Below are 25533 nucleotides of genomic sequence, written 5' to 3'. Positions count from 1 at the left end.
CGCTGGCGCTGCGCCAGCTGCAGCACGCTCCGAGCCTCCTCTCCTCTTACGCCGCTCTCCGCTCACTTTACAGCACCCCACCCCCTCCTCCTCCTCCGCTTTCTTAGGGGTGGGAAGGGGGTTCTCCGGGAGCTGAGAGAGGTGGAGCAGAGGTGGAGGAGGGATGATGGGAGGGGAGTCTGGGGCTGGAGGGGGGCGACGGGAGCCCTTGGCCGCCTATTCGCCTTCCAGTTGCCTCCACACTATATAAACACTCATTGGTGCCTCTGGCTGGACGCACACACACTCTGTGAGCACACACACATACTCACACACACACACACGCACTGAGGGTGACTTGTATATGCAGCCAGCAGAGAAAGAGAGAGAGAAGCGCTCCGAGAGACAGAAAGGTGCACAGAAAGGAGAGTGGACGGCAGCAGCAGACAGAGCAGCAGCAGCAGCAGCAGCAGGACGGAGCATCTCCTGCGCATCACTGCAGCTTCACGGATCTAACTCCTCACAGAGGCTCGTAAACTTTTTAAAATATATGTTTTTTTTAAGTTTTGGATCTGAATCCCGCGATTCCTGGAAGAGTTTCCCCTTTAAACCAACTTTTTTCCATCCCAGTCCAGAAGTTTTTCTTTTTTTTTTCTTTAAAAAAAGTTTAAACTTCTGTTGGCTCTAGGCTCGGCTTCACTTTTTCCACGTGTCCTGGCATCTCACTTCTTTTTTTTTAATTATAATTATTATTTGCCTCAAATTTCCAGATATCCTTTTATTTCTAACTCAATTTTTTTAACCCAGAAACTCACAAAAAGACTGAAAATGAACTTTCACACCCCAGGAGCGTCCCCGGTCAGGTGTGATTCTGGTCCCAGATGTTTAAACCATTAAAGCAAACTTGACTTTTTGCTGACTTCCCTTTTCTCTCTGAAAGTTTGAGATCCAAGCGTCACCTGCTTCACATCTCATCCTCTCAGCCAACGGCGATCTGCGCCCTGGAGACGCCAAAAGCGCCGCTTTGTGATTATCCTCAGCACACATCCCATATCGCATCTCCACACATCAATCAGTCCCAGCAGAAGCGCGCCGCTTCCAACCTCCGGGAGCGTTTGGGGAGCCTGAAGAGGCGCTGCGCCTTTTACGCGCAGAAAAGAACGAGACAACTCATCAGCCGGGTCTACAAAGCGTGTCCCAGACGCGGGTTTAAGCTCTCCACAATCATTTCCCCCATCATCCTCATCATGCTGTTCGACAGCTTCGACCTGATCTCGGCTCTGGCCACGCTGGCCGCCTGCCTGGTGTCCATGGCGCTCCTGGTCGCGGTGTCCCAGCAGCTCTGGCAGCTCCGGTGGACGGCCACCCGGGACAAGAACTGCAAGCTGCCCATGCCCAAGGGCTCCATGGGCTTCCCCTTCATCGGGGAGACCTGCCACTGGCTGCTGCAGGTAAGGAGCGCGTCGGAACCCGGGGATTGGTCCAGGTGTCTCCACACAGGCAGACAGGAGGTGTGGGATCGTTTTAAGAGCTGATCAGGGGGGGGGGCAGTGTTTGCTTTCAGGGCTCGTTTCTGCGCTTTCTCTTTGGTCAGAGGTTGTGAAGTTATCAGGTGAAGGATGAGTGAGTCTGCCGCCGGACAGTCGCTGTGTCTCTCCACGTCGATGCGCCACCCCACTTTTTTCAACTTTCCACTCAGGCAGATCGCACATCTGTCTCCGCGTTTAAATGTAAATTTATCCGGATCGGCATCAGAAAAGTTAGAACCACTCAGATCTGATATTATGAGCCTGAGCTGGAGCCACCATGCCGAGTTGATGGGTTTATATAATTGTTGCTCCTCTGGTGGAGCAATCTGGCCACTTTCTTTAGTTTTTTTTTTTTTAAACCTCAGACAGGCGCGCATCAGGGGGTCAAGCTGGAGTCAGGCTGATAAACGCATCGATCGCATCAGATATGAAGGGAACTGGTTGCAATGGCAGGAATGTTGTTTATACGGAGGTGATGATGAGCGCATGAGCTGGGCGCTCCTTGGACCGCTCCTGCAGCTCCATCCCTCCTGACGGCCAGAACTCACCGCTGGCTGCGCGCTCCCAAACCCCAGCGGAGACCCCATGGTGCCGCGGGGACCCTTTAAACATCCTTTTGCCTCCAGACTTAGATCTCCATTTCAACCAGAGCAACTCCTGGCCGCAGCCCTGCGCCTCTCATCGGTCTGATCCACCGGGATGGATCAGAAAGAGAAACGTGGAGCGGAGAGAGAGAGAGAGAGACGCTGGTTTGAGCGGGAGGGTCGTATAAGTAGAAATCAAGAGATAATTACGCGTGAGGGGGAGGGAAACCGAGGAGCGAAGTTCAGCGGGACGCGCGGAGGCACGTCGGCAGCGTGCGCGGCTTGAACTCGCGGTGCTCCTGTCGGGCGAACACATCTGACCGAGAGAGAGAGAGAAAGAGAGAGAGAGAGAGAGAGAGGGAGAGAGAGACGCGTTCCCGGAATGCAGCCGCGGACCACGGCCAAGTTTATGGAGCGGGGATGGGAGGGGAGGCGGAGCGGAGCGGAGGGGGCTTGTATGTCAGTCTGATGGAGGAGGCTGCGAGTGTCTGCGCTCCTGAGCTCCAAATGTCTCCGAGACGCGCAGGGAAGTGTGGAAAAGTCCAGATTCTTGGCTGCGGCGCCGCTTCTCTTCCCAAAGCCTGGATCTGCGGGAGACTTTGTCCTGACGTGAAATCGGAGATGCTCTGATCGGGCTTTTTCCTCTGCGCTCTAAAACCTGCCTTCTCTGTCTCTCGCCAACGCAACTTTTATTCTGATGACTTCAACGTATAAGAAGAGGGAAAGTTAAGCTGCAGGTTCTTCTGGCTGAGGTCTTGGTTTAACCAAAAAAAGAATGCATTGATGCTTGTCAATGCACCGGCAGACTGAGAGATCCCAGATCTTTGTCAGTATTTGAGCATTCATGGCCAGGCACAGACCTGACCAACAGAAAAGTCCCACAAAGAGTCCTCTGAGTGATCCATGGGGGCAGAACTGTCTTCAGGTGATGGAGCTGATAGACGGGGACAATTTAGGATTATATGTAGAGTGAGGTTCTGTTAAAAGGTTAGAAGCTGAAGCGAGGGACGGAAATCAGAGCAGACCCTGCTGTCTTAATATCTGTGTTTGTTGGGAATCCTGTTTTCTGAACTTTAAAACCGTCCCACTGGGATGTTATTCACACAGAAGCCAACAGGGATTTACATGGAGGGTGGAGGTGGGAGGTGGTGCGCCACCGATGACCCGCCCGTGTCAAACAGGTCCTGAGGACAACTAACAAATGTTTTGGTCAAAGTAACTTCCTAAAAGCAAAATAAAAGCATCGCCGGGGTTTCAGTGACCTGACCGGAGACACTTTAAATGTTCTGTCCTCTGCGCTTGTTTTCACGCAGGAACCCAACTGGGGGCTCACCGCCACCGACCCCCGTGTCCCGTAGAAATAATCAGCAGCTAGTGAGTAAATGACCGGCCAAAGCCAATTTAACCGTGGCTCAAAGGTTCGTGAGATAGCGTCCTGATAAAACCGCGGGGAAGTTCTCTAGATTGGAGTTGTGTGGAGAATGCAGAGTCCTGCTTTGACTAGCCGTTAGCTTTAGCCTCGAGGAACGACTAATCTGAACCCGCAGCACACGAAGACGCCTGGAGAGCTACAATCAATCTTTTAACAGAAGCTCATATGCCAGAAATATACCCTGAAAACTGCATTTGTGACGTGTTCTGCTCCTGATTGGCTTGGATGGCATGGATGAAGGATGAAAGATGGAGATCTGACAGGACCATAATGTCGCTGCCTGGTCGTTTGTGGAGAGGAAATGTCCGATGTGTTTGGAGAGGAATCATGTCTGAGAGGGCTTGACTTAACGTTGCATGTTATTATATTCAGGAAATAAGGGACGACTTGGCAGGCTATTGTTTATTTTGTTTCTTTTTTTGAGTTTGCCAAATTAGGAGCACATTAATTGTTTCAGGTTTCAATTTGGCATTGGTGAAATGAAAAAGAAATGTGTTTTAAGGCATCACACAGTGAAATAAAGAAAATACTTAGAAAGTGGATTATAGTGTTTTGTCCCAAAAAGTCCCAAAAAGCTGGTTTTGCCCTGGTGCAAACTGATTTTGACATCAGCATAATAAAGTTTAGATCAGGGCTCGCCAACATGGGGCCCGCAGGCACTAAGTAGCCCCCGGAGGACCTCATGTGGCGCCCACATGCCTGATCTAAAAAAATAAAAAATAAAAATACAATCTTCCAATAAGCTGCATCTAAAACTTTATTTTATTCTGTTACTCTTCCTGTTTATTCACATTTGCATATATATTGATTTAAAAATGACAATATCTATGACAAAGCATGAAAAATGCGTTTACTTTACATAAATTTAAGGGGAACTTTGACTCTTCAAGGTCAAAGGTCAGTACTGGTGGCCCTTTGCGTAACACAACACCAATGAAGTAGATCCCAGTTTCAAAAAGGTTGGTGACCCCTGGTTCAGATGTTCCGGCTGCTGCAGTTCCCTTCCCAGACAGCAGGTGTCACTACAGAGAGACCAGGTCGAAGCAGAAATGCAACCAGAGGAAGAGTTACTCATAAGTGCAACTAACTGGGTACCTTTTAAACATAAAATACGCCTTTTGGGGTTTTATTAGTTCTGTTTGCGGAACTTGACTGTTGCATTTAACAGTTCACATAAATTAATATGAGCAAGACAAACACATTACAATAATTTGAATAAGTTAAAACGGTAGTGATTTTTTTTAAAAATAAGGCTTTTTAGCAGCATGACCTCAGCAGTGACACCTGCTGTTTAAGAGAAGCAGTGCAGCAATTATATGGGTCTCAAGGGATCTTTTTACCCCGACTGTGATCATTTACCTAACTTAGCACGAGTTTCTATTAACTAGAACACTTTTTCCTCCACTGGTGCACTTTTATTTCTCTACACTTATACAAGTTAAGCTGTTGTTTCTGTTTCTGACCACTGGGGGGCGCTACGGTCACGTTAGTTCACTCCAGATGTTTTCCTCAAGATTGGAAAAGTATTTTGTACTCCTAAAATCTATGAATGTACAAACATGGGATGAATGTCCGATTTTACGCATGTCTAGCGATGCCTTAGCTATTTACATAGATGCCATTGCTAATTTCGGCCACACGGGGGCAGCAGATACAAGTTTTCTTTTTTTAACAGCTTTTACGTATTTCGCTTTTTTACGATATTAAGCAGCATCGCAGATTAAACTGTGAGTTTGCTTGTACCCACTGGATTGTTTTAGTTCAATATTTACTCTCTTTTCGTCCCGCTTTTTTTTTTTTTGGGGGGGGGGGGGGAGTCTTAACCGAGAGTCCCGACTATTACACTGTCCACACTGTGTGTTCCAAGAGTTGTTTTCTAGCTCTACCCGTTTGGTTTTTGTAGAGCTTCTCTGGCCAAAGGCAGCACTGTGAGAGGGTTAACGGCGGACCAAAAATAGTTCATTTGTGCACCGAGCAGCAAAACACGGAGCCGAAAGTCGCTATGAAGAATTACACCAGGGTGTTTGTTTACACAAGTGAACAAGAGGCGGCTCTGTAGCGCTACGTCCCGGGGTAACAGCGAGGGCTTTAAATGTCTTTCGATACAAATCGACCGGTTGGAGATTATTTTCTTTCCTCAACTCACATCCTCTTTTGTTCTGCCGCGCTCTCAGCTGACGTCCCCTGGCACCTCGTCCAGAACTCCAACATAAACACTTAGTGTCTAAATGTGTGTGTACAGTGTATGCATACAGTATATTTTTACCTCAACACACACACACACACACAGCAACATATTTCTGTGGCTGGATCCATTTTAAAGCGATCTGCAGTTAGAAATAGTGGCGTGGCCCCTCTGCCAAGGATCTGTCTGCTCTCATTAGGAGCCGGGGCTTTCTGAATGGACGGTGCCAAGCAAGGAGAGCTACTGAGAGAGGACACACACAGTGCAGGGAATCACTTACCTACACCGGGCAGATTTATGCACAGAAAACAGCGTGCGGCAATAACTACAATTTGGACCGTTCCAGATGTGACTGCTTTAAATGAAACACGATACTTACTTCTTTCAATGCAGCTCGATTTGATTTATTTATTTAGCAACAAATTACAGCGCACGTCAACTCAAGGCACCTTTCAAATAGTCACTGGTACGAAATCTGTTTGGATTCAAATGTAATTTTATTAAAAAAAAAATAATAAAAAAAGAAGAATTTTAACAAAAATTTAAAGTGTATATGTGACCTGAGCGCCGTGTTTGTTGATGCTACGATAAACGGCGAAATAGCAGCTTGGGTTGTCGTTTATTTAGCCCAGAAATAGATTAGCGAGATTAGTCAAGATGCAGATGTTTGCCAGTTTGATTTAAGCCACCACAAAATATAAATAAAAAAAATGCATTGGGACACCATGCATTTTAATTGTTTTAGATGTTTCAATAAAACATAAAAAAAAATCAAGAATCCCATCGATACTTGTCTTTTGAGATTCTTTTAAAAAGTGTCTGTAAGATTTTTTAAACCGTTGTTCAAACTTGGCTAAAAATATATATTTGTTACAGTTTGATGTTCAGGTTTTATTAATCAAAAAGTGTTGATTTTCAAAAAGTTAGATTTTGATAAATAATAAAAATTCTCCTAGCATTTATCTTCCACTAGGGGGCGTATTTAGGAACAAATAAAACACTGGAAATAAATAAATTCCCTGTAGTGACCTTCTGCTACCACAGGGTGTCCCCAAAGTGCAAAGGTCCTGCATTTGTATATATATATATATATATATATATATATATATATATATATATATATATATATATATATATATATATATATATATATATATATATATATATATACATACTTTTATACAGTTAAAAAATAAAGTTCTTGTCCAACCAGCGAGTGTTTTTTCCCTCGTTTTTCCAGAATTCCCGCCATCACAGACCCTCAGCAGTTGATCCTGTGACTTTGATGCTGTGTTTGTGAATAATCTCAGCAGACGGCGCGCTTTCAGGAAGCTCGTTTTAATGCATAAACCGCGTTTAGGACTTCTGAAAGTGATCGGACATGCTACCTGATTCCTTGGATGTAGCCTCCGCAGCGTATCGTCCTCCTGTCTGCCAGCCTGTCTTCCTGTCTGATTCTCAGTGACGAAGTGTAAATTATGGTGGGCTGGGTAATAACCACCCTGCAGACCAAACACCCTAATCACACAAAGCGATGACAGATCCTCCTCTCGCTCCTTAGTCCTTTCTCTGCAGCGCCTCCCCTATCCCGTCTCCTGCTTCATCAGCTGTAAATTAAACATCAGGGAAACCTTCTCTAAAAACAATCAAACAACTTGAATTGTTAAGACTCTCGATGCTCTGATGTTTGACGCTTCCTAAAGATAAAAAATTTAGTTCAGAGTTTGGTTCAAAATCATATTCAAGCACTTTTATTTTTGCATTTTCAAGGTTATTTTTCAAGCTTAACCCTTCCCATAATAACAAGTGGTTATTGTCAAATCTTCTACCTCACTTTCATCTTCAATTATTTCGATTTTGAACTTGAGCTGATTAAATGCAAGTCCGTTTTTAGTGATTAAGATACAAAAACTAGTTTTTTTTAAACGGATCTACAAAGGGGTAAGACAAAAAACAAGAAACAATAACGGCATTTCACAAAAAAAGAGTTTTATCTCCTAAATGATCTAAAAGCTGAAATTTAAATATCTTATCATGATTGAAAAATGACTCAGAAATCTTTTTATTTGATGTTTTGGCGTATGGATTAAATAGATTAAATGGATAGTAACAGAGCAGATGGGACTGCACCAAAGGAGCATTTCAGCGTTATTGAAGGAGCAACGTAACAGAATGAGCATGCTATACATTTTAAAACAGTAAATAGTAATCAAAAAATAATAAATAATAGCTTGTTAATAATATTTCATTTCAATACTAAGGCAGTAGTTGTTGTCAGAAGCCCCATTAACTGTTTCTTTTCTGAGTTAGAGGCTGTAGATTCATGTCTTGTTGTATTTTAATTATTTTATGCCAAAATCTAGGAGTTATATTTACATAAAAACAAAAGCATCAACGCTGTTTTTTTAGTCCCACAAAAACTTTGAACTTCTGTTCACACTCAAAATGTGGACGAACAGAATAAACCCATTGGATGCATTCCTGAAGATGTTAAAAAAAATGTTTTCGTTCAACTCCTTTTAATAATAATGTGGCAGGAATTTAACTAAAAAATGAGCAGGACACAAATTTCGAGGCATTTTCAAAAGATTTCACAACGTTTGAACCCAACCAGTAACACTCCTCCAGCAAAAACGAACGACGTTTGCTAGAATCCACTAGAAGGATCAAATTCTCCTGGTTAAACAGCGAATGCATAAAGTAACCAACCACTAGCACATCCTCTTCCATTCTTCAAAAAACCACCAAGTCTCTACAGTATTGACAGCCATGATAAAAAAAAAAAACACCCAGAAAAATGCATGCGGAGCTGACTTGGTCCCCGCGTTGAGTTTCTCAGAGGGTTGTGCCTTTAAGTGGCTCAGACAGAGCGAGCATTGTGAGGCCCGGTGGCTTCATCTATAGTATTTTCCATTACTGCGGTGCAGCTCACTGTGTGCTGCACGACTGCGGTTATACACACAAATACCCAGAGCGGGAATCACATGAAGTCATGAAACACCCAGAAAAAACAATGCATGATGATGCAGAATCCACATTTGCTCTTATAGTCAGAGTGGGGGGAAAAATGCTGAATTTGTTTTGTCTTCCAGGTCTGGAACATTATTTACAAAGAAAACAGAATGTGCAAATATGTTAGTGTTTCCAGACGAGGCCTGGATCAAATACTGGTGTTTAAGTGGCACCTACGCTTGACGTTTGTTTATATTCCTGTTTCTGTGCATTAAAATACTTAGATAATTAGAGGCTAGACCTTTTCTCCTGTTCCTAAATATGTGCAAAAGCAGCTCCACCCTCTACTCATATTAAGGGTTAAAGCTAAAGCTAATAAGCTGTGAATATCATGTGGGCTGTCAGCTGACTGCCGGCGCTGCTGGAGCTGATAGCCCGACTAAGTAACCAGCTAATATCAGGGTATTCTAAGTGCAAAACAGCAAAAAAGTTGGATATTTTGCAGACAATAAACATCTGAAAACAACTGAATTAGGTGGGAATTTATTCTGTTTTAATCTTATGTACAAAAATTATTTAATAATAAAGTAGAAAGATGATGTTATAGAATGTTATAGATTGTGATAACCAACAATACATTCTATTATTTTGTACCTTTAAGAATAATAGCATTTTTAGATCATATCTGTTTGTGTTAGACATTTCAGAGTGACTACAATCAAATTGTGTTTTTTTTATTCAAGGTTCTCATAATCTTGATGATAATAATCTTATATCAACTAATACCTGTTCAACACTTTTTTCCTTGTCCTTTTGCTGATAGGATAAAAAAAAACTAATTTTCTCCAGAGAAGGTGCTTTTTTATGCCGCTTTGGTAGAAAAAGATGGGAACAGTCACTGTAACGTTGACTTTTCTCCAGCTACAGCTTCACGTTCTGGGTATATCTTTTCAAACTCAACTTTTCCGTGTTTTTTATGGTAATTTACCTAAAAAATATCATAAATGCATAAATGTCCATACACCTCTTATAATTTGAAGGCTTACCGCTCCTCAGATTACGATAAAAGATAACCGTCCTTTGCAGGACACTGACTCATCGGTCTTTAGTTTTTAAAGTTTATTGCAGCTTAAATGTTTAAAACCTTACCACCCTCCAAAATAAATGCTGTATATTATGAATATTATCAATTTCATTCAAAACTCACTGAGAAATGTAATAATTAGCATTTTTAACAAGACGTTTTTAACAAGACGCCCTGATTCCTCGTTGGAAGCGGACTGTGTGTGTTTTGCCCGGTTACAGATACATAGTTCATTAAACGGGCATGAAGGGGGCCGCCCGTCCAACGTTAACATTCAAGGCAGGGACCCCCCCCCCCCAGCCTCCGAGGACTCTTCCTCGCCCATCGTACTAACTTTCAAAGCATCCAACCGTCTTGTCTTTCCCAGTTTTCCAACACATTTTCAAGAGATTATATCCAAAAACATTTGTGTGTAATAGCTGAGAATGTTCCCTTCCCGTCGCTTTACCCGTTATTTTTTCCGCTGGTCTTTTTTTTTTTTTTTTTTGCGGAAATTTTTCGGTCTCTCCAACATGGCACCATATAAATTTTTGTTTCTAAAGATTTCCTCTCGTCTACGGTTGTCGTGTTACAATCCGGTTCAGTCTCTTCGTCAGTCTTTTCTCCGATGACGACTTTTTATCTCTCTTCATCTGTTTTCACCTTATCAGTCATCCTAGTTTAAATCTGTCCATTGGAGCCCAGGTTCATGACGAAAACTATAAAACGTGTACTTTTAAAAAACGTCCTCTCCCTCTCTTGGTCCATACGACCTCACGGTCCTCCTCCTCCTCCTCTGGTAGATTAGCGGGAGGTTCTGGCAGCGGCCTCCCCTGCCCCTTCTTTCACCCCGAGAACACACTGCTCCCTCCTTCAACACTCTTGTCCTGGGCCGACTATAGAGGCCAGTGTTAATCCCCCTCTCCTCATCCAGTGAGTGTGTAGGTGTGTGAATAAGAGGTGGCCGCACTTTTACCGCTTACAAACTTTGTGTGTGAAAAGCTTAAAGGATAAAGCGGGTGTCTTTCTGTCCTTCGGTCAATAAAACTACCACAAATACGCTTTTAAAAAAAAAAAAAAAGGACCCGTGGTGCGTTTCCCATCACTTTGACCAGCTACATGTGGTTTATTTTCCCTAAATTAGCAATGTGGTTCTTTCTGAAATTTATTGTGGCAGAGAATTAGCCTAAATGCGGGGATCCATTTAGTAAGAATTATCTAGTTTTTGACACTGGTGCAGCGTCAGGATAACCAACCCAACAAGCAATACCCACGATTTCAGCTGGGCTTATACGACACGTTCAATGTGGAAATCCCACAATGTTCAAGAGTTTAATTCAACGGTCAATTCTCGTTTTACACTATATTTACAAAACTTTGCCGGGACTTTTATGGTAGATACTTCTACAGTGGTATGGATGGATGGATGGATGGTTAAGTGATGGACAAACATGACTACATAGATAGAAGGATGAATCGCGGAGGGATCGATGGTGCAGAAATGGATGGACAGACAGATGGAGAAACAGATGGACAGATGGACAAAATTACACTTTTTGACGGCTCCGCTTTCCAAAAGTCGGCCAATTGAGTCGGTCACGGTCCACATGAACCCAGAACGGCAGAACCAGCGAGTGGCAGCAGCAGCAGCGGTGGTTGTATTGAGCTTTCAGCTAGCCACCCCACAAACATCACGCCAACACGTCTCTGCTGCCAGTCCAGAGACTTGTTGACGTCAACCGTCTGAGTTGCACCGACGGGAAAAAGGCTTGAAAGTGTCTGAGAAAAGGCGCTGGTGTTTAAAATAAAGGAACCCAAAACGACATTTTTATGTTTTGGAGTTAGCTGCCCTTGTATTTAATTCAGGAGTCTGCTGTTCAGTAGGTGGGAATGACGTGTCGGCCTAAGAAAGACTCTAAATAGATTTCTCATCAAATATTTGATGGTGTTTTTGTGCTCTTGAAGACTGCACCGATGTAAAGTAAATACAAAAAAATTGCACAGCGTTCTTTAAGGTCTTTCGCTTGCTGTTGTACGTAGTCGTGTCATTCTGTTTTGTCTTTTGCAGACGGCGGTCAGTTTGGCCATTCACCGTCTCACACTTTAGCAGATTCCGTCGTTTTGCCCCCGATTCTTTGAGTTTGGGAAAGAGGGCCCCTTCGGGACTTTTTACTTCCGACCTAATCTTCTATATTCTGCTCGTAGTCTTCTTGCAAGGAAACATAGTTTTGTTACTCCAATGACTAGGTGTCGTAACAGCTCATATTTCAACGTCAACCAATAGAGATACGATATAGTTTGGCTGTAAAGTTACCCAAGTGTAAGAAACGGATTTGTTTACGGCTGCAAAATGGCAATAGGAGGGAACGAGTTGGAAAAATGAGAGAAAGATTTCCCCACAGTCATCTACGGCGACTTTGAGATTCATCGCGGACTAAACTCTAGACTACTTGTTGTCATGGGAGGACCTGCTGTTGAGCAAACGTTGAGGATTTGCGTCGCGTTTAATTGAAGTACGCTTTGACGGAACAGCAGAAAACGACGGACTTGTTGAAAACGCCTTTATCGTCTGCATATAGAGGAATAAAACGACGTTTTACTGGGCTAGGCGATGAAACAATCAAGCCACTGTATATGTTTGAGATTCTCGCTGCGTTGTTATTGCAGCGTGGGTCTCTGCAGTGTGTGTGTGTGTGTGTGTGTGTGTGTGTGTGTGTGTCAGGGCATTAGCTGGGGTCCTGGGGTTACTGCTTAGAGAGTTTTGAACAACCATAATCTCCCTTTCTATAATGTCCCCGGGTCAGGGGCCAGTCCTGCCTCCCCCTCCGTGTCTCTCCCGCTCCCGCGCTATTCTCCGTGTTTTCTGGCTGAACCATCCAAAACCTTTTTTTTTTTTTTTTTTTTTACCCCCTTTAATCCGTCCCGTTTCAAACGAGCATCCATCCCATCTCTCCGCCTCCACTGCCACGCTCTGCGCTCGCTTTCTCTGCCTCCGTTCTTGGCTCTTTTGCAACCTCCTCCCTCCCCCCCACCCCACCCCCCCCTTACACTCTCCTCGGTTTCCTTCCCTCTCTGCTTTCTCTCATCTCGTCTCTCCTCCTCCCCTCCGGGGTCTCCCTGATGCAGTGGCGTGACCGCGAAGGGACGGGGTTCATTGTCAAGTCGAGGACCTATCGCACCATTCAGACGCACAATCACTCACACATAAAAGCCCTCACACTGGATGCTCGGTATCTCTGGCACCGGCTGAATGATTGACGGCTGAAAGGAGAGGAGGAATTCCCTCGGTGCCTTTGACCTCGTTTCCTCTCTCTTGTTCTCCGCTGCTCTCGCTGCCGTTTCCCTTTTTCATTTTTAACCTTTATTTTAGATGTAACCGTGGAGATCGCTGGCTTTTGTACGTCTGGCTCTACCTGCCAGTCAAGCCCCGCGGCCTGAATCTCTTTAAGGAGCTCGGCTTCTCTGATTTCTGGGCATAATTTCTTGGACTCTCTTCTTCTTGAGGGGACTCACCTGCTTGGTCGGCAACGTTCGCCGACGACGGACATCCTCCGTTTTACTCAACTTACTCCCTTTCCGTTTAGTTTTTAATCGCCTCGCTGTCTTTGCAGCCCCACAAACCACTTTACGTTAGGAGAATTTGACATATAACGTCACATCAGAAAGGTTAAAGCGCCTCGGTGTGGATCATTTAGCTACTTGGTTTACTCACAGCAAACCTTTCAACCTTAGACTTACACCTTACACTTTCTTTAACCTTTAAACATTCAGATGTATTTTCTCACCTGATTAGTAATGTCAAGAGTAGTTTTCCCCCCTCGCCTAATGATTTTCTTTTTTGTTTTGGGGTAAAAGCGACGTTGGGCGGCCTCTTTTCCACCTTGTTTGCTTTGAATGATATCACGCGAGAGAACGTAAAAATTACGTATTTTCGCAAATGTTTGGAAACAAATGTAAAAGAGAACAGAAAGCGAGTTCAGCTTAATATTTAATTGCCAAATATGAGTTGAAATAAACGCATTAAGCCTCCAAATGAACTTTTTTATTTTGTTGGAGACACTTCTTGCAGATATCGAGTCATGAAGTTGTTTCGTTGTTATTTATTTTCTTATTTGTGGCTAGAACAAGTGTCTCAGTTTCTCTATAAATCTAGTTAGTTTTGGTAAACGAGAACTAGAGATTAACCCTTTAAATCAACCATTTTGTGGTTGGAATCAAATATTTTCAGCTACAGCGAGCCAAACAACCCCGCTGTTGGGTTAGACTCAGAAGAGACGTATACCTCGCTAATACTCGGCTCCTTTTCCTGCCTTTGATCGTTTCTCTTCCAGCACCGACTGGCCGACCAATCGGCTGACAGCGTTTCTAACAGGCGATAAACAGTAACCAATCAGAAAAGCGGAGCGGGGACGACGGAGGACGACCCAGCAAAAAAAAAAATGGGTCTGGAGAAGAAGGCCAAAAAGATCAGAAATTATAAATCCGTCAGCACGGCTGCGCAAACTTTCCACTTTGTTTGTTATTTATAAATGTCTCACACAGGTTTTAGTCAAATTTTAAGATTAGGATTTCACGTTTTAGAAGTGAAGTGAAATTATACCTGCCTTATAATCTTAGCGAATATACGTGGCAGGAGCTTTTATTAACATATATAATAAAAAAACAGGGGGTCGTAAATTTAAATTCGGATGCTAAATTAATACTTTTGTCGCTTTTTGTAAGAAGAGTTTAAAGCAAAAGCAGCAAAGTATCAGCATGACCCAGATTTTAACTCTATATAGGTTACTGTTTTCTTATCAGCTTGAGTTTCTGTTCCAGAAAAAAAAAAAACTCTCTTTCACTAATACCTTGAAGCTTTTCCCTCACATTTGAACTTTTTCTCCCTCTCCCCTCACACACGGGTGTGTGTGTGTGTGATCTGAGTAAACATAATTAGCTGTGTTTTTTTGTCTTGCCCTAATAAAAGAGTCATTTGTTGGACATTTCCACTGCGCTACAAAGAGCACATTTATAAGCCCCGGCCCAGGTTTGCCCCCAGGCCAACCCCAACAGTACAGACGGGGGTATTTTTAGCTCGGGCCGACGGGTTAGCGAGCTGGGCTGGGACAGAGTGAGCGAGTCTGCTGCTTAGGATGGGGGGGGGGGGGAAACAAGAGAAACGGGGATATTTGAGGGGAATATCTGGGATGGAGCTCGTCAGGAAGTTCCCGTAGATTTCAGAGCCCAGAGGTGGAATTAGGCGGCTTTAAAAGTGTGGACGCCCCCCGTTTGTCTCGTCTGTACTGAGGTTCTTCTAAAATATCTGATAAATAAAGAAAATAAAAATAAAATAAAAAGAAAGTGTGTAACGGCTGAGATCACAGGTTCTAATAGCAGCCCTGCCCAGGCGGCAAAGAGACAAGCCAAGTTAAGAAGTCTGTTTTTTTTTTCTTTAATAGAAGCCGTTCTTTTTTTACGGTTAGCCAGAGAACAAAACCTTTAACCTGGACAAAAAAAACTTGATTTAGCCGTGCTTTAACCACGCCTTAGGGTGCAGTTTGAATCCGGTGCCTTCAGTCCACCGGGCGCCAGGTTTATTCTCACCGTAAAGTTAGCTGGGAGCTCCAGGGAAATGGAGGGAAAGTGTTTCATTTTACAAAGCTAAGAAAAGCTGGATTTGGTGCTTTTTTTATTTTATTTTATTACACGCCGCTATGTGGAAAATATGTAAAAGGATGACATGCATTTTGCACTCTTATAAAAGACACAATTAATGGCATTCATGTCTTTTTTTTAACTCAGAAGTGCAATACTTCGCAGATTTTTGCAACGCTGAGGTCAGTAACGCTTTAATTTAATTTTATATCCAGTGTTTTAACTAAAATGCTGTTTGAATAAAAAAAAACACTACCTGGCTTTGACAAAAGGCGCTAAGAATGTGAACATGTAGAAATTGACAAAAAAATTCTTATTTAATGTTTTGCTGAATGTATTTTTTATTCTTTTGCAAAATTGTAGAGAAGTAAAGGGATAAATGTTACGATTACAAATAACGATTTTGTAAAGAGTCATATAAAGTTAGCAATACAGGAAAACGCTGAATATCCATGAAACATCAGATGCATAGAGGTACAGATATCAGTAAATTCCCTGTTTATGAAAAACATTCAAAATGCTATTTTAATCCCGTGTTAATTTATTATCCATATTTTAATCTGGAACTGTAATAAAAAAAAGTAGGAAGGGATTACGATAAAAAATAATAAAGATGTGCCGAAACATTTAATGTATATCCTATGAGGAAATCTATGGATGCATTAAACTTTTGGTTTACAGAACAGTTTCTGTCACTGAAGATAAAATAAAGATGGATTATTTATTTTAATGGTAGGTTTGGTTTATTCAGATGCTGATGTTTTATCAGAATAATTTTTTACTACAAATGTGAACACATATTGATTCATTCATCTTGTTGCATTTTAATATAAAAAACAAAACAATATTTTACCATGATAGGAGAATAGAGAGGCAGAGAAACAGGAAAATGATAGAGATGTTCTCCGTTTATCATATACATAAACATATACGGTACATTTTAAAATGATGAGAAAAGTTATATTGTAATTATGTAGTCGAAAGGTTTATTTAGATGTAATCTTTTAGCAGAATTTATTTTTTTAACTGCAAAAAATAAACCATAAAATCACTTTTCTTTTGACGAGTTGTTGCATTCGTGTCAAATAAAATGCTCCTTGTTCCTTTTAAATAAGAAAAAAGAATACGATGCTTAGATAAACTGAACTAAAATAAAGCATAAAAATGGGTTTTATTTCTATTTGTTAACAGATTTTATTTGTTGGCATTTCCTGGATGGTTGCAGCTTGTTTTAGCTCTCATAGGTTATCTCCCTTAAATTAACAAACTGCTTTTATAATTTCATATTGATATTCATATTCATCAGAGCGATAACAGAAGAGCGGTAACTAAAGGATCGCACCACAAATAAGTTTTTATTATTTTTTAAGATTACACAGAGCAGCTAATAACTAAAACTTGCACAAACCCTGTTTTATGTTTTATGCAGTCTCTCTCCTGACTTCACTTTATTGGGTCCCTGAAGGGCGTAGAACCAGCAACCATTACACAGACGATAAACAAGAAGAGAGGATGAAAGGCTTTCATAAAGTTAGAAAGAGATCAATCTAAAACCTACACTATAAAAAAAATATGTAAACTAGATCTAAAATTGAAGTTAAATTGCAACGACCCAGAAACATGTCGACAAAGACAGAAAAAAAAAAGCTTTTAAACTTTTTTTTTTTTTTGTCTGCCATCATTGAGAGAAAACCTCTTTATGGTTTTCAGTTCAAATCAGAGTTTTCTGCCTCCGGCCTCTCTGGTAAAATCAGCCGTAATGCTGCGGTGGTAATTTTGGTTTCTTGGAGGTTTATTTAAAAAAAAAAGAGAAAAAAAAAATGGATGGAGAGAAACTCCCTCGCTTCACTGACGTTTGGAGGGTGAACGGTGTTGCTGCGTGAGCAATCAGCGTGAAGCTGTGACGCCTGCGTCTCTGCGGCTGCGTCTGCCGCTCAGACGTCTGCGCGTGCGTCTGTGAGCCGGAGGAGCGCGGCGTCATTACGTCATGACTTTCCATGAGTTCCTGCGCTGATGCGAACGTGTAGGGGAGCTTTCTTTGCCAGGATTTAGAGGAGGAGGAGGAGGAAGAGGTGGGGGTGCACCGCTCTCACCTTTAAGTTAAATGTCATCCGGGACCACACCCCTGGCACGCAGACGCGCGTTATTTAAAGTGCGACGTCTCGGTGTCGTAGCATTCCTTTTTCTTTTCCGCTTTGCTGCGCACAGAATATGAACAGATGACAGCCTCCCGAGTTTTTTTTTTTTTTTTTTTTTTAAGACGTGCGCATGAACAGAAAAGGGCATGTGGAAAGGAGAAACGCGCACAATGCTCGCATTTTGCACACCCACAATCGCTCCGATCTGATGCTGTATCTGAGAGAGTGAAAGGGTGCCTTGTCTGGCTGCCTGAGGAACTCCCTTTGAATTAAACGGTGTGTGTGTGTGTGTGTGTGTCAGAGTGTGTGTGTGTGTGTGTGTGTGTCGGCAGGTCCGCCTGGCAGACATACTAAACCACTCTACATCCATGTGGCAGCAAAATGTAGCTTGGAAAACAACCCGACTCCAACACACACACGTATACACACACACCCTGAGGGCTCCAGAAGCCAGCCGGCAACCTGGTGTGTGTGTCTGCGCTATTGCGTGCATGTGTGTGTTATTGTGTGTGTGTGTGTGTGTGCCACAGGAGAAGGAGGAAGTGTACAGGAGCCGGGGAAAACAGCTCAGGTCAACAGTTTGGACCCTGAAAGATGAAGGGAAATCAAACTCAAAACATAAATCTACCGAAGACGGAAGGATTGTAAAATTTACAAATTTGCCTCGCTGCGTAAAAGTCAGCTCCAAGACACTTCCACGAAAAAAAAAAAAAAAAAAAAAAGCCTCCGCTGTAAACACGCTGCGTAAATAACGTTTTGTCGACACCTCTCAATGAGGTCTTAACATCTGAAGAAGCTTAAGCCCAATTACAACAAACACACCCTCAGACATTAGGGGGTGTGGAGGGGGTGGGGGGCTAATTAGCAGCATTTTCCTTCTATAAAAGCAGGTCTGGTGCTCAGAGTGCTTTTTTTTTTTTTTTTCGTCCTTCAAAGCAACATGAAACGGTTAAAACAGGGCCGCTGAGGCATCTGTGCTCAATTTAGCTCACTAGGAGAAAGATGTGAGATGTGTCGCAGGAAGGTGAGAAAGAGCCAGGAGACACAAAGAAGTCTCTGGTCCAAGACGCTTCTGCGTCACAAAGCAAAACCGAGCCATAAAACGTTTTACTGAAAAAACACAGCGAGACCTGAAACGTTTTAACAGGATGCGTAAAGCTGCTGATAGACTAGACCGAGTAAAAGCCGTTAAATTGCTTAAACTAATCACGCTACACGAAGCATTCACAGTTTCTACCAAACATCAGGAGTTACAAAGGCTTTCGATCGAATAACTCGTCAGAAATACACGAAATCGAATGCCGAAATGGGAACAAAGTGTGGTAGTGTTTTGTAATCTTTGCGTAGTAGTCAGTTCTAGGGTTGCATAATTGAATATCGGGCATAGCACTTTTAATTTGTTAACTTTCGAAGCTTGCAGGGTTCCTAAAAATGTTTTCGAAGGAAGCATTTGGAATCGAACGAAACCAGTTTGAAACTATGGTGTCCAATTTAAATCCTGATATTAAACTAGAGTCTAAAAAAAAACTCTGGCACAATTATCATTTTATTTTTGAATGAATGTGTTTAGCTGTTATCAACTTAAAAAAGCAACGTGATGAAGAATTCGGACGAAAACTTACGGCAGATCAAAGATAAATGGCACCGTCTACATGTAGATTGATCTTCAAAACCTTTTACTTTTCATAAAAAATCTTTTGTATTATGGAATTTAAAAAACAATATAGGAAATACACTTTTTCACTTCCCAGTTTCAGTTTTTCAAAGCTTTTGCATACCTGGAAGTAAATTAACTCAACATACTATTACAGCCTTTCATGACGCTGTAGTCCTGAGCTTTTAAGACTGTAGACACCAAAGTATCCAAATACTTGAAGGTAATAATTGCCATACATTTTCTGGTCTGAGAAAATAAATATTTGTTAACAATGTTAGACTGTGGGGGTCAAGACTTCATGTCCAAAAAACACAATCATAACTTTTAGAAGACATTTTTCAGCATGAAAGAGGAGTAGAAGTTGTATGATGTAGTGTATTTTAAAAGATTATCACGAGGTATGGACATTTTACCACTTCACCCAGTTATGAGTTCAACAAAAAACAGTAAAAATTAGATTATATATGTATTGTGATAAAGGCTAACAATTTACCCTGCAAAAAACAACCCCTCCAATACATAATATGCTGATGATGATGCGTTTTATGTCACAGAAAAAATTACCTAATTTTACAAACCATGTATTTCCCATGGGTTTAATTTTTTTGGTCCCAGCATGAATCCCTTCTATAATTGTAGCAGCACACATTTTTCTACCTGCATGTAGTTTTTTGAGATTTTTGCAGACATATTGATGTTCTGTGGGGTTCTTATAAAGTATAAAAGTTTTGTAAAACCATAACCCTTCACTTGTTGCGACATGAACACTTTGCAACGACTGCAAACGTGAAATGATAAATTTGGCGCTGTCTCCTGAAAACGTTGCTCAATCGTCCTTGGCCAGTGGCGTTAAAGTTTTATATTCACTGAACCGTAAAGGCCTAAAGGTGTAAAATGTGATGTTGATCTGGGTGTAATCAAAGCCCATTCATCGTTATCCCATCTTTAACCCCTGCTTTACAAAGAAACAACAAACAAAAGCCAAGAAGCACTCATACAAGGCGTCGAGCTGCAGATCTCATCTTGTAGCCAAAGTCAAATTCCTTGGTTGTGCACACAATCGTGGCCAAAATAAAGCTGAATTCACAATGCTTTGTGAATTTCCCAGTAGGGAAAATAACAGTTCATCCTTATTTGTTGTCTTAATATTTGTTGTTGTCTAAAGTTGATCCAGGTGCTAAAGTTGAACCCATAATCCAATCACAAGTATTTAATTCTACTCCTGAAATAATGTGGCAAAGGGAACCCGATGTTTTTAGGTATTTGGTAACAGTCATCCTCTACTTATCCTACAAAGCAGAACATAAAAGAAAAGGGAAGTTTGAAATGTTCGAAGATGGCTGTGCATATATTTTAAAATTAGAAATTGTTTTAGAAAATGCAAAGAAAGAAAAGGATGATTAATTTGACATTGTTGCTTTATAGTAACATGATTTAGTTTTTTAATGGCATTGGCCTCTCCATGATGTTTTCAACTGCTGCCATCAGGGAAACGGTATCTCTATTGACCCCAATTGGCAGGACAAATTATAATAATAATAATAATAATTATTATTATTATTATAAAAGCAGACTGCTGAACTTTTGGCTGTCAAAAATGTTGAGCTGTTTTCAGTATAATCTAATTAATATTACTGCAGTTATATGCTTTTCATTGTTTCCATTTAAAATGCTCAGTAGATGTTTTTGGATCTGTAGCTGATTTTGACAGAGTACATAATCATTTGTGGTGTACCTCAGGGCTCAGTTCTTAGTCCTCTATTAAGCTTTGTTACACATAAAACACAATCTAAATTATCATCTATGCAGATGATTCACTAGTGTACATTTCTGATCCTCTTACCCGGATTACCCTCACAGACTTCTTCACATCAATCTAATTATAAGCTACAGCTTAGAAAGCCAAGTCTGCGGCAAGTCTGCATAAGAGGACACATAAAAAAAATTAAATAAAAAAAAACTGAAAGTACCAGTGCTGCTAGAGGCAAGGCAAGGCAAATTTATTTATATACCACAATTCAGTACAAAGACAATGCAAAGTGCTTTACATGATTAAAATATAGCAAAATAAAAGCAAGTAGGAATAAAATGTAGATAGAAAATAGAATAAAAGCAAGTAGAGATAGAATGTAGAAACAAAGAAGAACATTAAAAACAGTAAAACAGTTTAACTAGAACAGTTGAAGGCAATTTTAAACAAATGTGTTTTTAATCTCGATTTAAAGGAACTCAGGCTTTCCGCACTTTTACAACTTTCTGGAAGTTTGTTCCAGATAAGTGGAGCATAGGAACTAAATGCTGCTTCTCCTTGTTTAGTTCTGGTTCTAGGTATGCAGAGTAGGCTGGATCCAGAAGTTTATTTGCTGGTTGAGAGGTGTGTCTCAACCAGCAAATGAACCATCAGCCAAAAATAAGCACCAATCTCTGCATGTTGTACTCTGGTTGCCTGTAAATGTGGTACACAGCATTTGTGCAGTGGGTTTAAAGACAAGTGAACAAGAAACAACATTGATTATTAGACAGAAAGCGATGTAACCGCTCAAGCATCACCTCAGAGTTGTGCTTCATTGTGTAACACGCATCACCTCTCTCTGCTTGTGTGTGTGTGTGTGTGTGTCTCACTGTTGCACATATCTTTCACCCCTTGACTAAAGTGGGGTCAAGCCAGTTAGTGTTGTCAGGGCAATGCGTTTGTCAGCTCCACATGTTTTCTTTTTTAGTCGATTTTAAGAATCGAACACGCGTGCACTCAAAAGTGTGTGCTTTTACGGAACGTGTGAATACTTGCAGGTGAACGTTAGGAGCGTTGTGAGCGTCCTGCGTGTGTGTGTAACACGATGAGCTGGCCTCAGGCTGATGTGTGCTCTGCTCGCTCAAACAGTCCGTTTACAGTTCTGGGGTCGGCTGCCTCTCACGCTGACACGACTCCAACCATTTGGAGGTCAACGCTGCAGTCGGGTCAGCCCCGAAACTGACTCCAGATCTGATCCTACAAACAACCAGGCTGCTCCAACGTGGGTCAATAAGACATAGAAAAGGGAGGATGTGTTTTATCTAATGCATATGGCAGGAAATTAAAGGGATACGAATATCTACTAAGGTGATATCATTAACTTAGTAGTTTAGCTTTTTATGAAGTCAGGAAGTCAAAATGTTTGATATGAAACAATTTAGATTATCTAACAGACTTTCTCAACTTAATAATGGTTGATATTTAAAAATCTGTCAGCTGCATAGATAAAGAACCGCTTTTTTATGACTAGTCAGCTGCATGTAGCTGTCATTTAAGTAGATCCTGGATGGATTTGAAGGGTTTTCAAATAAGAAAACATAAATGTTTCAAAAGATTTGTCTGTCTGTACCACATTTTTAATGCCAGCATCCTTCGTACTTTCTATAAAACTTAAGAAATTTGAAATATTTTTGCCTGAAAAACATACAGTGAAGAAGCTGTTAGTTAAGACTGACGGGGGAAAACGTGAAACCCTGAAAATGATTTGTTGAGGATAAAGAAAAGATGAATGCACAGAAACTTTAATGGCCATTTATTAAGTTTTGCACTCAGTAAATAGAAAAATAGCATCAAAGGTAGAATCAGTAAAGAAAGTGGAGCTGATCAGCGAAGCACCATGGGATTGTTTGAGGTTTTCTTCAGATTAATGTTGATGATGATGATGTTACATCTTCTAATAGAAACAGTCATAATAAAGGTAAATCACATAATTTAAAATCGATTAACCTTTTCCTCCTGCATGACTTTAAGATTTTTTATTTTAACTCTCTTCCACTGTAACGTCACCGCGGTTAAATATGTTTAAGAGGCTTCAAACTCAGCAGTAGGATACTTCTACAGGCCACTGAAAGATCGTTTAATTCTCCAACAGTGGGCCGTCTTGTCGACACCTTGTTTCTCTCAGTTCAGCTTGTTTTAAGCTTTTTAATTATTTATCTGCCTGTAGCTTTGGAAGATTTATCCCTTGAAGCCCTTCCCTCATATTTGATCATAAACACACACATCTCCCTTCCTGATGGACATGATCTCTTGTTTTTACCATTTTGAATAGAGGCCGAGAGAATTGACGGGTTAATATATAAAGGTTCATTCAGATGCAGCTGTATTTAAAAGTAAAAATGTTATTTATTGATTGAAATTAAAAGGAATTGTTAGACTATGACAGCAGTGATTGTATGAAGAAAATGTGTTCTCCTCTGGATAACAGTGCTAAAATTAAAGGATCATTCTACTGCAGTAAAAGATTAGCTGATTTCAAGGCCTGATAGACATTTAGCAGGGACGACAGTAAGTGTAGTGGCTCAAAACGCAACAAAAAACAGGCCTGAACATTTTTGTCCCCCTCTGTCCCCCCCCTGCAGGGTTCGGGCTTCCACGCATCGCGGAGACAGAAGTACGGCAACGTGTTCAAGACCCACCTGCTCGGCCGTCCTCTGATCCGAGTGACGGGCGCCGAGAACGTCCGCAAGGTGCTGATGGGCGAGCACACGCTGGTGACGGTGGACTGGCCCCAGAGCACGTCCACGCTGCTGGGACCCAACTCTCTGGCCAACAGCATCGGAGACATCCACCGCAAGAGGAGGAAGGTGGGGGACACGCGGCCTAAAACACCTTCTGCATACCGGGGGTTTGGGAAGGGGCACGCCTTTCTGTTTATGTGCATTTAACTGTGTGATAGTGCTCAAAGAGTCACAGATAATGTTCCACGTTAAGGCAAAGAGAAGCTTTTTATGAAAGCAATTAAACAAGGAGGTGGCTTATTTTTTTTTTAATTAGATGCAGGTAAAACTCTAAACAAGAAAATATTCTGAGCGTTTCTGTGACACCATTGAATCAAAATACAGATTTCTTATTAATTGCTTTTAAGAACAGGATGGAAAAATGTCAGACATTGGTCTCTGATACTGACAAGTAGTCAGACTGAATGTGTAGGATTCCCATTGGCTGTTCCTCCTGCAAAGAAAATTTAAAGCCGTCACATGACCGCAGAGTCTCGTTTTTATCCGCGTCTCCATAAGTGTGGAAAAAAGAAAGAGTTAGGAAACACAACTTCATTCCTTGTTTCATATTCTAAAAAAGAATAAAATGTCAAAACAAACATTTTGTTTTTATTTAATATTACTGAGTTACATTTAAATGACATCTTTATCTACAATGTGTAACATCACCCCTTGACTTTCACCCTCATTCAATTTTCAGGAAAAAGACCGTTTCATCTCCAAAACACCTACACTGCAAAAACGGAACTAAAAATAAGTAAAATATTCTTAAAATGAGTGTATCTGACCTTGATTTGAGCAGGTAAATAAGATGATTTGCCAATGGAATAAGAGTTTTACACTTAATATAGAAACAACTCATCTCTATTATCTTATTTCAAGTGCAGCATGTCTAATTATCTTATTTTAGGAGTCAAGGTACTCATTCCATTGGCAAATAATCTTATTTACCTGCTCAAATCAAGGTCAGATACACTCATTTTAAGAATATTTTACTTATTTTTAGATCCATTTTTGCGGTGAAATACAACGGTTATAAACAGGACCTGTTCATTAATCTTTGTCTTGTATTTTTTTTTTTAAACAGAATTTTTTTTTATCAAACTGTGTTTTGGAGAGTTAATATTTAGTTTAGAATGATCCCGGCCTGTTTTTGACACGTATAAATATTACAGATTTGAAAATAAAGCTGTTCAAAGTTGGTCCAGAGGCCATAAACTGATCAAATTGGCCCTCCGCTTAAACTTCCAGCTCAAAGGTTTTCACGATCAGCGTAAACCAGACAGCTGCTCAAACATCAAAGCAAATGTTTTGAAATCACATGTTCAAAGTGTTTTAGAAATGGAGAGAAACTGCATTTTTTAATTAGCAAAAGTGCATACATGTGCAGGAATCCTGTTGAGAAGCAGCTGAAAGATCAATGTTGTGAAGGTGATAAAAATCATAACATTACCAATAATTAATAAAGCCCAAAAGGCAGCTGAGAAGTTCTCCATCCTTACCACACAAAAACCAGCTTAATCAACAAAAAAAGCAGAGAAATATCCTTGTTAAATCATCATTTTAAAATTAAAAAAGCGAGAGAAATGCCCTCTTTAGTCACGCAGACATCACCAAATAATGAACAAAAAGGTTGTGCACAATACATTAAATTGCAGTACCAAAATACGCGATATAAAGGTTGCAAACGGCTGCTATTTGATCCGTTTCATGACCAAAACTGATGTAGTTCTAATGAACAAAAAGCAAAAGCTCACAGAGGATGGTGTGAACATTCAGATGATAGAGTTTAAATTAAAAAGTGAAGAAAATGTGGACTGATCAGAATCAACGCTGTCCTTGAAAACGTCAAGATTAGTATCAGAACC

At 41.1% G+C, this 25533-nt stretch overlaps 1 protein-coding gene across 1 annotated transcript in view; it reads left to right on the top strand.

Annotated features, from left to right (window-relative positions):
- The first annotated feature begins 302 nt into the window (after positions 1 to 302).
- LOC105935972 (cytochrome P450 26B1) overlaps positions 303 to 25533 on the top strand; it is a 42048-nt gene continuing 16817 nt past the window's right edge. The window contains exons 1-2 of the mRNA XM_012876601.3: positions 303 to 1430; positions 23528 to 23752. Coding sequence (XP_012732055.1) covers positions 1227 to 1430; positions 23528 to 23752 — 429 coding nt within the window. The 5' untranslated portion in view covers positions 303 to 1226. The remainder of the gene's footprint in view (positions 1431 to 23527; positions 23753 to 25533) is intronic.

This window comes from Fundulus heteroclitus, chromosome 14 (assembly GCF_011125445.2).
Source record: "Fundulus heteroclitus isolate FHET01 chromosome 14, MU-UCD_Fhet_4.1, whole genome shotgun sequence".
Lineage (NCBI taxonomy): Eukaryota > Metazoa > Chordata > Actinopteri > Cyprinodontiformes > Fundulidae > Fundulus > Fundulus heteroclitus.
This window is presented reverse-complemented; position numbering and strand designations above follow the sequence as displayed.